At 37.2% G+C, this 13072-nt stretch overlaps 1 protein-coding gene across 1 annotated transcript in view; it reads left to right on the top strand.

Annotated features, from left to right (window-relative positions):
* Scaper (S-phase cyclin A associated protein in the ER) overlaps positions 1-13072 on the top strand; it is a 308455-nt gene that overhangs the window by 89859 nt on the left and 205524 nt on the right. The window contains exons 17-19 of the mRNA XM_051197515.1: positions 7101-7182; positions 8466-8618; positions 9073-9180. Of these exons, the coding sequence (XP_051053472.1) occupies positions 7101-7182; positions 8466-8618; positions 9073-9180 (343 nt within the window). The remainder of the gene's footprint in view (positions 1-7100; positions 7183-8465; positions 8619-9072; positions 9181-13072) is intronic.

Below are 13072 nucleotides of genomic sequence, written 5' to 3'. Positions count from 1 at the left end.
ACTATTATGAAATCTCCATTTTTAAAAATGTAGCCACTTAGTACTATAAACTTGCCTCCTGGTAACACCTTCATTGTGTCCTATAAGTTTGGGTATGATGTTTATTCATTTTCATTTAATTCTCAAAAGTCTATAATTTCTTAATTTTTGTCTTGACCTATTTTTCCTTCAGTAGTGAGTTGTTCAGTTTTCACAAGTTTATAAGCTTTCTGTTGCTGATGCATAGCTTTAATCCGTGGTGGTCTGATAGGATGTTTGGGTGAATTAGTCTATAAATAACTGTTAGGTCCATTTGGCTCATAACATCCATTGGTTCCAGCCTTTCTCTGTTTAGTTTTTGTCTGGATGGCCTGTCTATTGGTGAAAGTTGGATGTTATATCTCCCCAGCTGTGATAGACAAGACACATGTAGATTACAAGAGGGCAAGGACAACAAATATGAGATGAAGAATGGTTCATTTTTTTGGATTAAGTCTCCTTGACAGACTTCCACGGTCTGTGTTGCTCCCGTGTACCATTGCCTGGGGGTGTGAGGCAGCCCTCAGCAACATTGGGGCTCAAAGGGAAGGTGTGGAGTCAAAGGGAAACCACAGAGTCAGTACACACTAAACTTTTTTTTTTTTTTTTTTTTTTTAATCTTAGTGAGTTAGGGAAAAAGACACACACACATTCTCTTGATGGTTTCCTTCAGACCTTTTATTTATTCTTTTTTATTCTGATTCTGTATTGTATATACTCTTTTCTTTATTCAGGAACATCCCTTCCATCTCTCTTGATGCTTTCCTTTTCCTTCTAACTCTCTTTATGTTTTCTTCCTAATTCTCTTATTATTGATCTTTTTCTTCTAACTCTATCTTTATTCTTGAGGCTTCTTAATTATCTTATTCTTAATGTTTTCCTTCTAACCCATTTTAACTATATCTTTATTCTTTTTTTTTTTCCTTGCAGTTTTATATACCCCAGTAAAGTCTTTCAGGCAGTATAAAAATTACATTATGGTTACATTGTTTTTCAAGTGAATGATTACAGTAAATAAACAACAACAACAACAAAACAAAAGCAAAAACAAAAAAACCAGCATGTTTTTCTTATATGATTAAACATTTTACATATTATAGGTGAAAACAAATTATCTCAAGAACCCACGTATATTCATACCCAAGAAACTTGTTTTAGATTAACTGTGTAGGCAATCAAGATATTCTTCTCAATCAGGTCTTTTATTGGCAGGCTGAATTTAACAGTTACAAAGAAAGGACCAATCACTTTATTGATCATCTTGAAAGGAGTCTTATAAGGAATCTTAAAGGAATCACAAATCTAAACTTTTATATGTGAAAAAGAATCAGTCAGCTCTACTTTAAATCTTTAGGGTGCATACCCATGCATCAATGGTTTCTTTTGGGGGGTCCACCTCATAATTCTTTTCTTTTCCTTTTTTTTGTTTTGCTTTTTTATTAATTTGTTTTTTACATTCCAATCTCAGTTTCCTCTCCCTTCTCTCCTCCCACTCCCCACACCTGCTCCTTTGAGAGGATAAGTCCTCCTCTAGGAAGTCTACTAAATCTGCCCCAACATCTCATTGAGGCAGGACCAAAGCACCTCTACACCCGCTCACACCCCTGTGTCTAGGCTGAGCAGGGTATCTCCTATATAGAATGGGCTCCACTAAGTCAGTTTGTGTATTACAGTTAGATCTTGGATCCACTGCCAGTGGCCTCATATGTTGTCCCAGTCACACCATTGTCACCTAAATTAAGGGAGTCTAGTTCAGTCTTTTATGGGATCCCCATTTGTCAGAGCTAGTCAGTGATCTCTCACTAGCTCGGGTCAGCTGATTCTATAGGTTTTCCCATCACGGTCTTGCCTCCTTTGTTCATATAATTGCTCCTCCCTCACTTTGATTGTACTTTAGGAGTTTGGCCCTGCTTCTATCTGTTTCTGGAAGAGGGTTTTTGCTTCTCTGGGGTTGTAGATTGTAGGCTGAGTATCTTTTGCTTTCTATCAGTAGTTTCTTATATTAGGAGATCGAGGGCACAGATGGATATAAGGAATTAATTATCACCTTTGGGTCATCAACCAATCCTAGAAAGGCATGTCAGCTAATGATACCTTACCAAGTTCCTCATTCAACTGTGTACCTTTCTAAAACTTTATATTTATGGGTTTTCCACCTCAAAGCTATTTGACTAAAATAACAATCTAAGTTATTATAAGGCTTTGTTTCAGCTAATTACTCTAAAACCTGTAAACACATCTCCAAACCTTAAGGTTAAAAGAATTTAAGCTAGCTGGGCTAAATGGGACTCAATTGGTTTCCTTAATCATTAACCTAATCTACAGACTATATGGCTCCTCAAAAGAAATCCATGTCTTCTAGCTGTGTGACACTTCCTTTTCTATTTTTATTCATCAAAACTCTGTATAAAGTAACATCATTATCAATTAAACAGTACAGCTTAGGAAGGAATCATCTTCATAATAATCCATAGGTAAAAATTCCCAGTAGTAACAGGATGTTTCCATGAAATAAACAGTACATTACAGGCAGTGGGGATCTCCCTGCCCATTTACACCTTGCCAGATACCAAAGAAAGATAGTAGCACCAAACATGTAAAGGCACAGCAGGAGCAAAAGACATTCTGGGGTCTGTGGTCTCTGGGCCTCCCCTATCTGAGATTCACTCATCAGGGATTCGCTGCCTGGTGGTCTGACACCTTGAACTTAAATTGCTACCTGCTGCTCCTCCAATATGGCCACCATAAGCTGGATGATGTGTTGTTGCCTGTGATCCATTCTGCATCCTGAGACCATGTTGGTATCTGTAATGTGAGCTGCTGCCAGAAATGATGTGGGAGTCCATGATCCATGCTGCTGCCAGCTGTTATGGGTGAGAAAGCTTCTTTTGCAATGGTGTTGATCACTGCAGACTCATAACTGAGAACAAGAGACACTGACAGTTTCTGTGACACCCCCCCCCCCAAAGAAAAAAACAAACAGTCCAGACAGGAAACTGTTGAAGAGAATCCTTGAAAGCTGTTATAAAGGGCTGGGGGCAGTATTGGTACATGCCTTTAATCCCAGCACTAGGGAGGCAGGGGCAGGTGGATCTCTGAGTTTCTATAGAGCAAGTTCCAAGACAGCCAGGGTACACTGAGAAAACCTTTCTTGAATTCCCCCTCCCCCCAAAAAACCTCTGTGATAAAGATGCTGAAGTGTAGCTCTTCACAGTTGATGGCTTTTGGTGAGGGAGTACGTAAGGACTCAGTTTCCTTTAAAGGGCCATCATCCAATAAGTAAATGGGCAACACAAATTGGACTTGGTGTGTGTGTGTGTGTGTGTGTGTGTGTTTTGGGGGGTTGTGTAACAGAGCAGTTCTTTGTCCTGTTTCCTTTAAGGGGCCGACATTCCAATAAGTATATGGGCAACACAAATTGGACTTGGTATATGTGTGTGTGTGTTTTAGGGGGTCCTGTAACAGAGAGGTTCTTTGTCCTGACTAGGTATTCTGGCCCTTGTGCTCCAAATAAACACACAGAGGCTATATTAGTTATAAAATTGTTGGCCGGTGGCTTGGGCTTCTTATTTGTTAGTTCTGTAGTAATTATTAACCCATTTCTAAGTATTTCCACATGGTCTTATCTTACTGGAGAACACATGGCATGTCTTGCTTTTCCAGTCTCACATGGTGTCTGCTCTCTGCCTACACTTCCCAGAATTCTCCTTGTCTCCTAGCCCTGCCTATACTTCCTACTTCATTGGCCACAGTGTTTTATTCATCAACCAATAAGAGAAACATATATACAGGACTTCCCCCATCAGGGGGTGATGTGGGCTCAAGGTTGGAAATCAAGTGTGATCAGAGTGCATTGGATAAAATTCCCAAATAATTAATAAAAATATTATGTTGGGGAAAAAGTCTCATCAGTATGCCAGGGTCAATATGTTATTTAAGGTGTTTAATGCTAAGGGTTTTTTTGTTTTTTGTTTTTTTTGTTTTTTTTTTGGCTTTTTTAAATTAGGGTACTCTTGTATTTGGGACATAGATATTAATAATTTTAGTATTCTTGGTGGATTTTTCCTTTGATGAGTATGTAGTGTCTTTCCCCATCTCTTTTGATTAGCTTTGGTTTGAAGTCTAATTTGTTAGGTATTAAAATGGCTATATCAGCTTGTTTCTTCCATTTGCTTAGAATATCTTTTTCCATCCCTTTACTATGAGGTGATATCTGTACTTGATGCCAAGATGTATTTCTTGGATGCAGCTGAAGGCTGGATCATTCTGTTTTTTGTATCCATTGTTAGTCTGTCTTTTTCTTTTTCTTTCTTTCTTTTTTTTTTTAAATTTGGGAATTGAGAACAGTAATGTTGATCACCATCAATTAGAAGTGTTTGTTGATTCCAGTTATGTTGGGTTGGTGTGTGTGTGTGTGTGTGTGTGTGTGTGTGTGTGTGTGTGTTTCTTTTTTTATTTGCTTGTCTGGAGTTATGTGTGTGTGTGTGTGTGTGTGTGTGTGTGTGTGTGTGTGTGTGTTTTTTCTTGGATGTCATTAACCTCTTTAGGTTGGAGTTTCCTTTCAAGTGCATTCTGTAGTGTTGGATTTGTGGAATAGAAATTGCTTAAATATGAGTTTATCATGGAATGTATTATTTTTTTTCTTTCCATGGTGATTAAAAGTTTTGCTGGGTATCGCAGTCTGGGCTAGCATCTGTAATCTCTTACGCATCTATAGAACATCTGTCCAGGCCCTTCTGGTTGTAGAATTTCCATGCAGAAATCAGGTGTTATTCTAAAAGGTATGTCTTGATATGTTGCTTGGCCTTTTTTTTTTCTTCCAGCTTTTATTATTCTTTATTTGTTCTTTATGCTTAGTGTTTTAATTATTTTGTGCCTAGGGGAATTTATTTTCTGATCAAGTCTATTTCATGTGTTGTATGCTTCTTATACCTTGATAGCCATCTCCTTCTTTAAGCTAGGGAAATTTTCTTCTATTATTTTGTTGAAAATATTTTCTGTGTATTTGACTCAGGTTTCTTCTCTTTCTTCTATTCCTGTTGTTTTCAGATTTGGTTTTTTCACGAGTCCTAGATTTCCTTGATGTTTTGTGCCAGGATTTATTTTAGATTTAACATTTTCTTTTACTGTGGCATCTGTCTTTTCTAAGTATCTCTTTAATGCCTGAGATTTTCTATCTCTTGTATTCTGTTGGAGAGACTTGCTAATGAGGTTCTTGTTTGAGCTTCTAAGTTTTTCTTTTCCAGATATCCCTTGGTTTGGGTTTTCTTTACTGAATCTGTTTCTACTTTTGGGTCTTGAACTGTCTTATTCATTTCCTTCCACTATTTGTGTTTTAATAGATTTCTTTAAGGACCTCTATCATATTCATAAAGGCTATCTTAAAGTTTTTGTCTTATGCTTCAGCTATGTTGCAATACTAGGGCCTACTGTTACGGGGTTGCTGTGCTGTGGTAGAGACATTTTGTCCTGGCTGTTATTTATTGTGTTTTAAAGCTGACATCTAGGCATGTTGGTTTGTTAATACCATAATTCCAGGTGCTGATATCTGGCTTTGTCTTTGCTGGTTGGGTGTTTTGTTTCTTGTGTTTCATTTTCCTCTAGTATAGTTTGGTGGCTGTGTGTTGTCTGGTAGGAAATTCTTCTGGGATCCTGACATATATGGCCACTAGGGTTCCAGGTAAAATGTTTCTCTAAGTGTTGGGAGCTGACACTAAGGAAGAAAGTTGGGCTAGGGATGGGGTGAGGGGTTCCACAGGAGGAGGGAATATGGAGTGTTTCACCAGGATTTGATTAGTCCCTTAGGAATGGGGGCAAAGAGTGAGAAGTGGCCACAAATAAGGATGAGATTGGCGATTGTCTATGGAGGAGGGATGGAGGAAGAGTGAAAATCTAAAGTTTGCCTACTACCTAATGCTGCTGCAACCCTTTAATACAGTTCTTCATGTTGTGGTAACCCCCAACCATAAAATTATTTTTGTTGCTACTTCTGTAACTGTAAATTTGCTAGTTACGAATTACAGTGTAAATATCTGATGTGTGAACCCTGTGAATGGGATGTTTGACCACCAAGGTGTTACATTCCATAGCTTGAGAACTGCTGTCCTATTTGCTTCTCTGTCAGACTTGGTTGGCAAGTTTCCTGAGAAAGCCTGCTGAAGTTGGGGACTAGAATAACAGGATGTGTGGGGAGGAAGGCTGGAAGAGCAGATCTGCTTGATTCACTGGAGGCGGCCGGGGGGGGGGGGGTAGGCGGAAGCACCAACAGGTTGTGTGCTGTGATTGGATTCTGAGTGGAGGATGGACAAGTGAAAATTTGCAGTTAGCCTGCCTGCTTCCTTGGCTAGAGTAGCCTGTAGGTTCCCAGGGAATCCTTAACTTAGTTCTAAGGTAGAGAGCAGTAGAGAAAGACACCTGACTTTGATCTCAGCCTCCATAGGTATGTTGAACATCTTGAGTTCATTCTCTTCATTTTCTTACTCTTTCACTGTATTTTCAGCTTTTGTGAATTTTCATTTTACTTTTAACATACTGCATTTTTTTTATTTTTTCAGATTTGCTTGATTTTTAACATTTTCTGAGCTTTTACAGAATTCTTCTCATCAAAATACCTTCCTTCCTAATTTCTTCTTGAAAGCTCAGATACCAGTATTCTTTTAGTTTGAAATGTTGATGTTCAGATTACATCATGGTTTCCTCTTCTATTCACTTTGCTTATCTTATCTGTTTATGCCTTTTAATTTTTCTCTTCTGGCATTAATAATATTTTAATGGAATAAATATAAATTATGTTTCCAAAATTTTATATTTAATGATAGTTCCAGAACCATTCTTGATGTCAGAAACTTATAGCTAATAATCTGTATTACTTCATTACTAGAAATAAGATGAAACAAACTCCTATTGCTTCTCAAATATTTATTGGGCAATATTTGAGGTGTAACACACATCTAGAATATTTAAAAAAATAATGGCCTATTAGAATACATAAGCCCTGCATTTAGATTGTATGTTTTGATTTCATGAGACTGAGGCATGTTATTCCCAGGAGGTGAACCTACAGATTTGACTGTGTCTTACAGAGACAGGGAAGAACGGTTGGCAGCACTCACAGCAGCTCAGCAAGAAGCTATGGAAGAGCTGCAGAAAAAAATTCAGCTCAAGGTCAGGACGGCATGTTATTTTAATATGAAATTTTAGAGCTTACAGTGGAGCACATTATAAAATTCTGTAGAATAAAAGTTGAGTTAATTTGTATATATAATATTTAGTTAACTGATCTTTTATGATTGAGTTGTAATTGACTCAAACTCAGCTGTTTGGAAACAAAATCTATTATAATTTATTTCAATATTGTAGAATCATTGTAGACCAACAATGAAGATATTTAGTATTTACTCTTATTAATCAAGTTAATAAATAACTTGAAGTCATTACTAACAGTATTTTATTATTTTAATTATCTAATCATTATTCATTTGATTTCAATGCTTTTGAATTGCATAGTTCTAACTTGGAAGATTATAAAATCTAGAAAAAAATTTCCCAATATAACAACATGTTAGGTGATCTCTGCTATACAAGGGCTTTGTACTGTGTCAATGATTTACACATTGGCTCCTTGTGGAGATAGTGACCTTTTAATCTGAAAGATTGAATTTTCCTGTTTGTATAGTCATAGGAATTTATCAGTCATTTAAATTTAATGCAGAAAATATTAATGAATAGATAAGATTGAATTCCCATTTTCAGGAAATTCCTAATCTAGTGTGAGATTCAGATGTTAATCAGATAACTTCGTGATCCAGTATGCATATCAAAGATCAGAAAGAATAATTACTGAGCTGAATCATGAAAAGATTAGTTTAATATAGAAAATAAAGTTGAGCAAGATACATTCTGGCTATACAAAATAATGTGAGCACAAAAAAGATTTTCTGGGATAGTGTCTGGAGGTGAAAAGTAGTTAGTTACAGGGCAGGTATAAGTATAGGCCTTTGTCTTTTTTCTGCTGTGTGACTAAGCATGAGTGTTTCTGTGCATCAGCACTTCTCATAATGTTTGATATGTAACCAAATGGGTAGTGGGTAAAAGTTTACCAAATTCTATCTCCAAGTAACCAGTAGTGTTGAGCCTCTGAGCATAGGGATGCACTAGAAAGTGAATGAAGTTCAACGTTAAAACTCTTTAACTTACTGTTTTCCAAACTTGTCTGTAAGACTGTTCCCATTAAACATGTACTTCCATCCTATAGACACACTTCAGGAAGCATTATTGTGCATGAGTGATATGTTAAAAGACTGTGTGTGAGCTTTGCTCTTCAATGTGAAAGTTAATATTGAAACAAGTTACTTTTGGATTATTGAGAAGTTTTAATGGAAAGTCTTTTTCAAGTTCTCAGTATAATCTGAATACTTTTCATGTTTTTCACACTTAACTGTCTGCAGCATGATGAAAGCATTCGAAGGCACATGGAACAGATTGAACAAAGGAAAGAAAAGGCTGCTGAGTTAAGCAGTGGGCGACATGCAAGTACTGATTATGCCCCTAAACTGACCCCTTATGAAAGAAAGAAGCAGTGTTCTCTCTGCAATGTCCTGGTAGGTGGCTGCCACTATTAATAGTCTGATGATATAGTTTATTGCTAAAATTTATTAAAAGGTTCCAACCTTTTAAATCTTGTGTTAAGGCATCTACTTAGTGCTATTGACGTGAGGATTTTAAATGAAAAGTTAGTGTTACAAATAAAAGCATTTAGGAATGGCAGTGCAGAGTGCTGATGTATGCAGTTGTTACAAAAATGGTTGTTTACCTGCTGAAAGATAGACTAACTCAATATTTTAATGTATTGGGACCAGAATCAAAACCCACTTTTTCACTGCTGAGAGTTGATTCATTAAACTTGATCTCAGAATTGCATTCTAGGGGAAATATTTTAGAATATATATGCTAGAGTGATCTGAACTTGTATATAAGTACTAGATTTAATGTTTAATTATTAATATTGGAAGCCGTTGTATTTTGATTGATATGGCTTTAATTTTGTGTTTTTAGATTGCTTCAGAAGTTTATCTCTTTAGCCACATTAAAGGGAAAAAACATCAGCAAGCTGTGAGAGAGAATAGCAGTATCCAGGGGCGTGAACTTTCAGATGAAGAAGTGGTAAGCTTTACTTCTGTCTTTTTGCAATTACTAATTGATTATCTAGGTTGTACTCTCTTATTGAGTTCCATATTTATGTGTATTCATATAACTATTTAGAACTATACTTAGGCTTAATATATTAATATAACATGAATATATTATTATTTTAGTGTACATACTAACCACACAAACAGAATTTTTATTATCACTTCATAATTTTTGTACCAGAAAAAGTTATAGTATTTTGTGCTTGTGAGATAGTTAGCTCAGAGGATAAAGGCACATGTAGCCAAACCTGTCAACCTCAGACTCATATGGTAGAAGGAGAGACTTCATTCCTTCAAATTGTCAGGTAATAATCCCCACCTATATGCCATGACACATAAACAACTGAGTGTGCATGCACACACATATCCTGAGTGAATAGAACATATTAAAAAACATTTTTAAAATATGTATATAGTGCTCTGCCTGCAGGCTAGAAGAAGGCACCAGATCTCATTACAGATGGTTGTGAGCCACCCTGTGGTTGCTGGGAACAGAACTCTGGACTTCTGTAAGAGAAGTCAGCACTCTTAACCTCTGAGTCATCTCTCCAGCCCCTAAAAAAAAACATTTTTAAGAAGTTATAATCAGTTATTCCAGAGGTGGCTCTGCAGTTAAGAGCAGCAGAGTTTATAGAGAACCAGAATTTTTTTTTTTTTTTTTTGAGCACACATATTGTGTTTCTCACAACTGCCTATAACTGCAGCTCTAGGGAATCTGATGCACTTATCTGGTCTCTGTGGGCAACTGTATGCACACTGTGCATGGTAGACACACACAGTCTCACATGAACACACACATACAAACATACAAATAGATCTTCAAAAAACAAGAGATTTTATACTGTTTTGTTATTCATTTGAGACAGGAATTCATCAGTGATTTATCAAATGTTTTATAAAACATAAATCAATGTCTATTTTATATTAAGTGGTTTCCTATGCTCAGTCTACCACCCAGTAAATCAGTTCACTTGCTGTTGCCTGCAAGATGTAGGACTCTCAGCTATTTCTCCATCACCAGATCTGTCTGCATGCTTCCAAGCTTCCTACCATGATAATGGAATAAACCTCTGAATCAGTAAGCAAGCCACCCCAATTAAATGCTTCCTTTATAAGAGTTGCTGTGGTCACGGTGTCTCTTCACAGCAATGAAAACCTTAACTAAGACAGTCCTATACAGTTGGTTCTCTTCTAGGACTTTTATTATGTTCTTAGTGTTGCCACTGACTAATATTACCAGCTTCACATAATCTCTTCCTGTCTGCTTTAGTCTGCTTGGTACTTTCACATACCTCTAGATTCAACAGAGATAATAATTTGTTATTTATATTTATCATATAGGAATTTATTCTTTTTCCTTGGACTAGTTTAATGTTGAATATGCTATGAGAAAGAGTGGACTCTATTCAGATGGATGTTAGCAACATGTCTCTTTTTTCTAACCTCTCAAAAAGACCTTCACATGTCTCCTTCTACTTCTGTGCATTGTTGCAGAATATTCCTTTCACTGTGTGAAGATGTGTCACTAATTGGTATAATAAAGAGCGGAATTAATTAGGCAGGAAGAGGTTAGGTGGGACTTCTGGAGACAGAAGTCTTGGGGAAGAAGAAATATGGAGTCACCAGCTGGACATAAAGGAAACAGGATCTGCAGGAGATGAGATAAAAAGCCATGAGCCATATGATAGCACATAGATAAATAGAAATGGGTTAATTTAAGTTATAAGAGATAGTTGGAAATAAGCCTAAGCTTTCATAATTAATAATAAGTTTCTATTTAGGAGCATTTTAGATTTTTGGAGTACAGTCTCTATGTTCTTCACAGATATACTGGAGCCATTCCACTTGGGCTTCATGGGATCAAATTATACTTCTTTGGTGGTGGTTTGAATAGGTATGGTCCCCATAGACTCATGTGTTTGAATTTTTGGCCCATAGGGAATGGCACTATTAGGTATTAGGTGTGACCTTGTTGGAAGAAGTGTGTCACTGTGGAGGTGGGCTTTGAATGTCTTATGTGCTTAAGCTGTGCCCAGTATGGTTCCCAGTTTTCTTAGCAAGTCTGCCTGCAAATCACCATGTCCCATCATATTGATAATAGAGTAAAGCTCTGAAATTGTAAGCCAGCCCCAATGAAATGTTTTCCTTTGTAAGGGTTGATGTTATCATGGTATCTCTCTAGCAATTGAAACTGTAAAGAAGACAGAAATTGGTATCAGGGACTGAGGTATTGCCCTCATAGGCCTGACCATATTTTTGTTGGGGGGAATTTGGACTTTGGTACTTTGGGTTAGGAAAGCAGTGTGATGCTTCAAGCACTGCTCAATGGGCCATACGAATAGGAACATGGAAGACAATGATGCTATGGTGATTTGAAACATGGGGTCCTGGCTCAAGAGGTTTCAGAGTAGAAGAATTTTAGTATATTGTTATTGTGATCTTTTTGTGAATACTGTGCCTGCTTTTTGCCCTTGCCCAAAGAGTCTTCATGAGGCAAACATGAAGAGATTTGTATTAATTCCCTTGGTATAGAAAATCTCAAAATATCCTAATATTGACTCTGTTCTGTGGTTATTAATGGTCACTCTTTTAAAGGTTTGTAATGAAAAGGAGCAAGATTAGCGAGGGAAGTTACAATATGTAAAATTTGAGGAGAAAGGGGGCACTAGGAAGTGGAATGGAGGTAAGTCTTGTGTTCAAGGAGATGAAAGGGTCAAGAAAAGCCAGATATTAAATGGAGTAAGGAAGTGGTGACTTCAGGCTAAGATCGAACCCAGCTAAGCTTCCATCTTATGAAAAGGAATTAAAAGTTTAGGTCCAGGTGTGGTGGTGGATACCTTTGTTCCCAGTGCTCAGAGGCAGGCAGATTGAGTTCAAGGCCTGCCTGGTCTACTGAGCAAGTTCCGGGATGGCCAAATTTACTGAAGGAAATCCAATGAAAATAGAAAGCGCATGAAAATGTAATTGAAGAAGGCGGCCATGTTCCAGCACCAGCAAGCAGCAGAACTGGCAGCTTTGGCCACCATGTGTTTCTGGCTTTAGAGTCAAGGATAAAAGAAAGGGGTATGGAATCAACCACTGTGAGTAAGGAAAGCTACCGAGGCCAGGTATATGGCAGGAGTGTGCCTGCATGAAAGCCCAGAGAGGCGATTGAGTGATGTTGTGAAGGTGAATCCTGGATTGCCCTGGAGACCCCAAAATATTAGAGATGCCAGAGCCATGGGATAAATACCTGCTGAGGAAAGCTGATAACAGGAAGTCGAACTAGCTCAAGAGAAAGAAGTATGTTGTAGTCAACAAAGCTGAAAAGGGTTGGAGACCTGAAGAGTGTTTTGACATCAGGCATGGAGATGCAGAGTTTGGAGTTTGCCCCAAGTCAGTTACAAGAACATTTCTCTGCCAATTTGTATGAGATATTATTATTATTAACAACAGACTAAGATCCACGTAATTACTAAAGTCTATCTAGTTTATCACTAAATAGATACTCATGCTGATTATAAGCCAGACTACTTTTCTCTGTAAAATATGCTCTCCTCTTGTTTGCACCACTTAAAAATATTTTGAATGAATGACTACAAATGACTGCAAGCCTGAGTTTATGAATTCTAAACTTCTCAACAATATACATTTAACAGTGTTTTCAAATTTGGGTTTTGGTTTTGCTCTGGTCCAGTATTTTCTTCACTATGCCCCCCTTTTTAGCCTGTGCCATCATACTTTGGAAGTATTTTATCTGCTTTTTTTTTATTTTATAGGAATTACAGTTAATACATTGCATGAATCTTAGAAGAGACTTTGAACTTTTAAACATTTTTGAGACTATGATAAACTATGGGGATTTCCAAAGTTGGACTCAATGC

This window comes from Phodopus roborovskii, unplaced genomic scaffold (assembly GCF_943737965.1).
Source record: "Phodopus roborovskii unplaced genomic scaffold, PHOROB, whole genome shotgun sequence".
NCBI classification, from domain to species: Eukaryota; Metazoa; Chordata; class Mammalia; order Rodentia; family Cricetidae; genus Phodopus; species Phodopus roborovskii.
The sequence above is the reverse complement of the archived record's forward strand: the minus strand, read 5'-3'. Positions and strand labels throughout refer to the sequence as shown.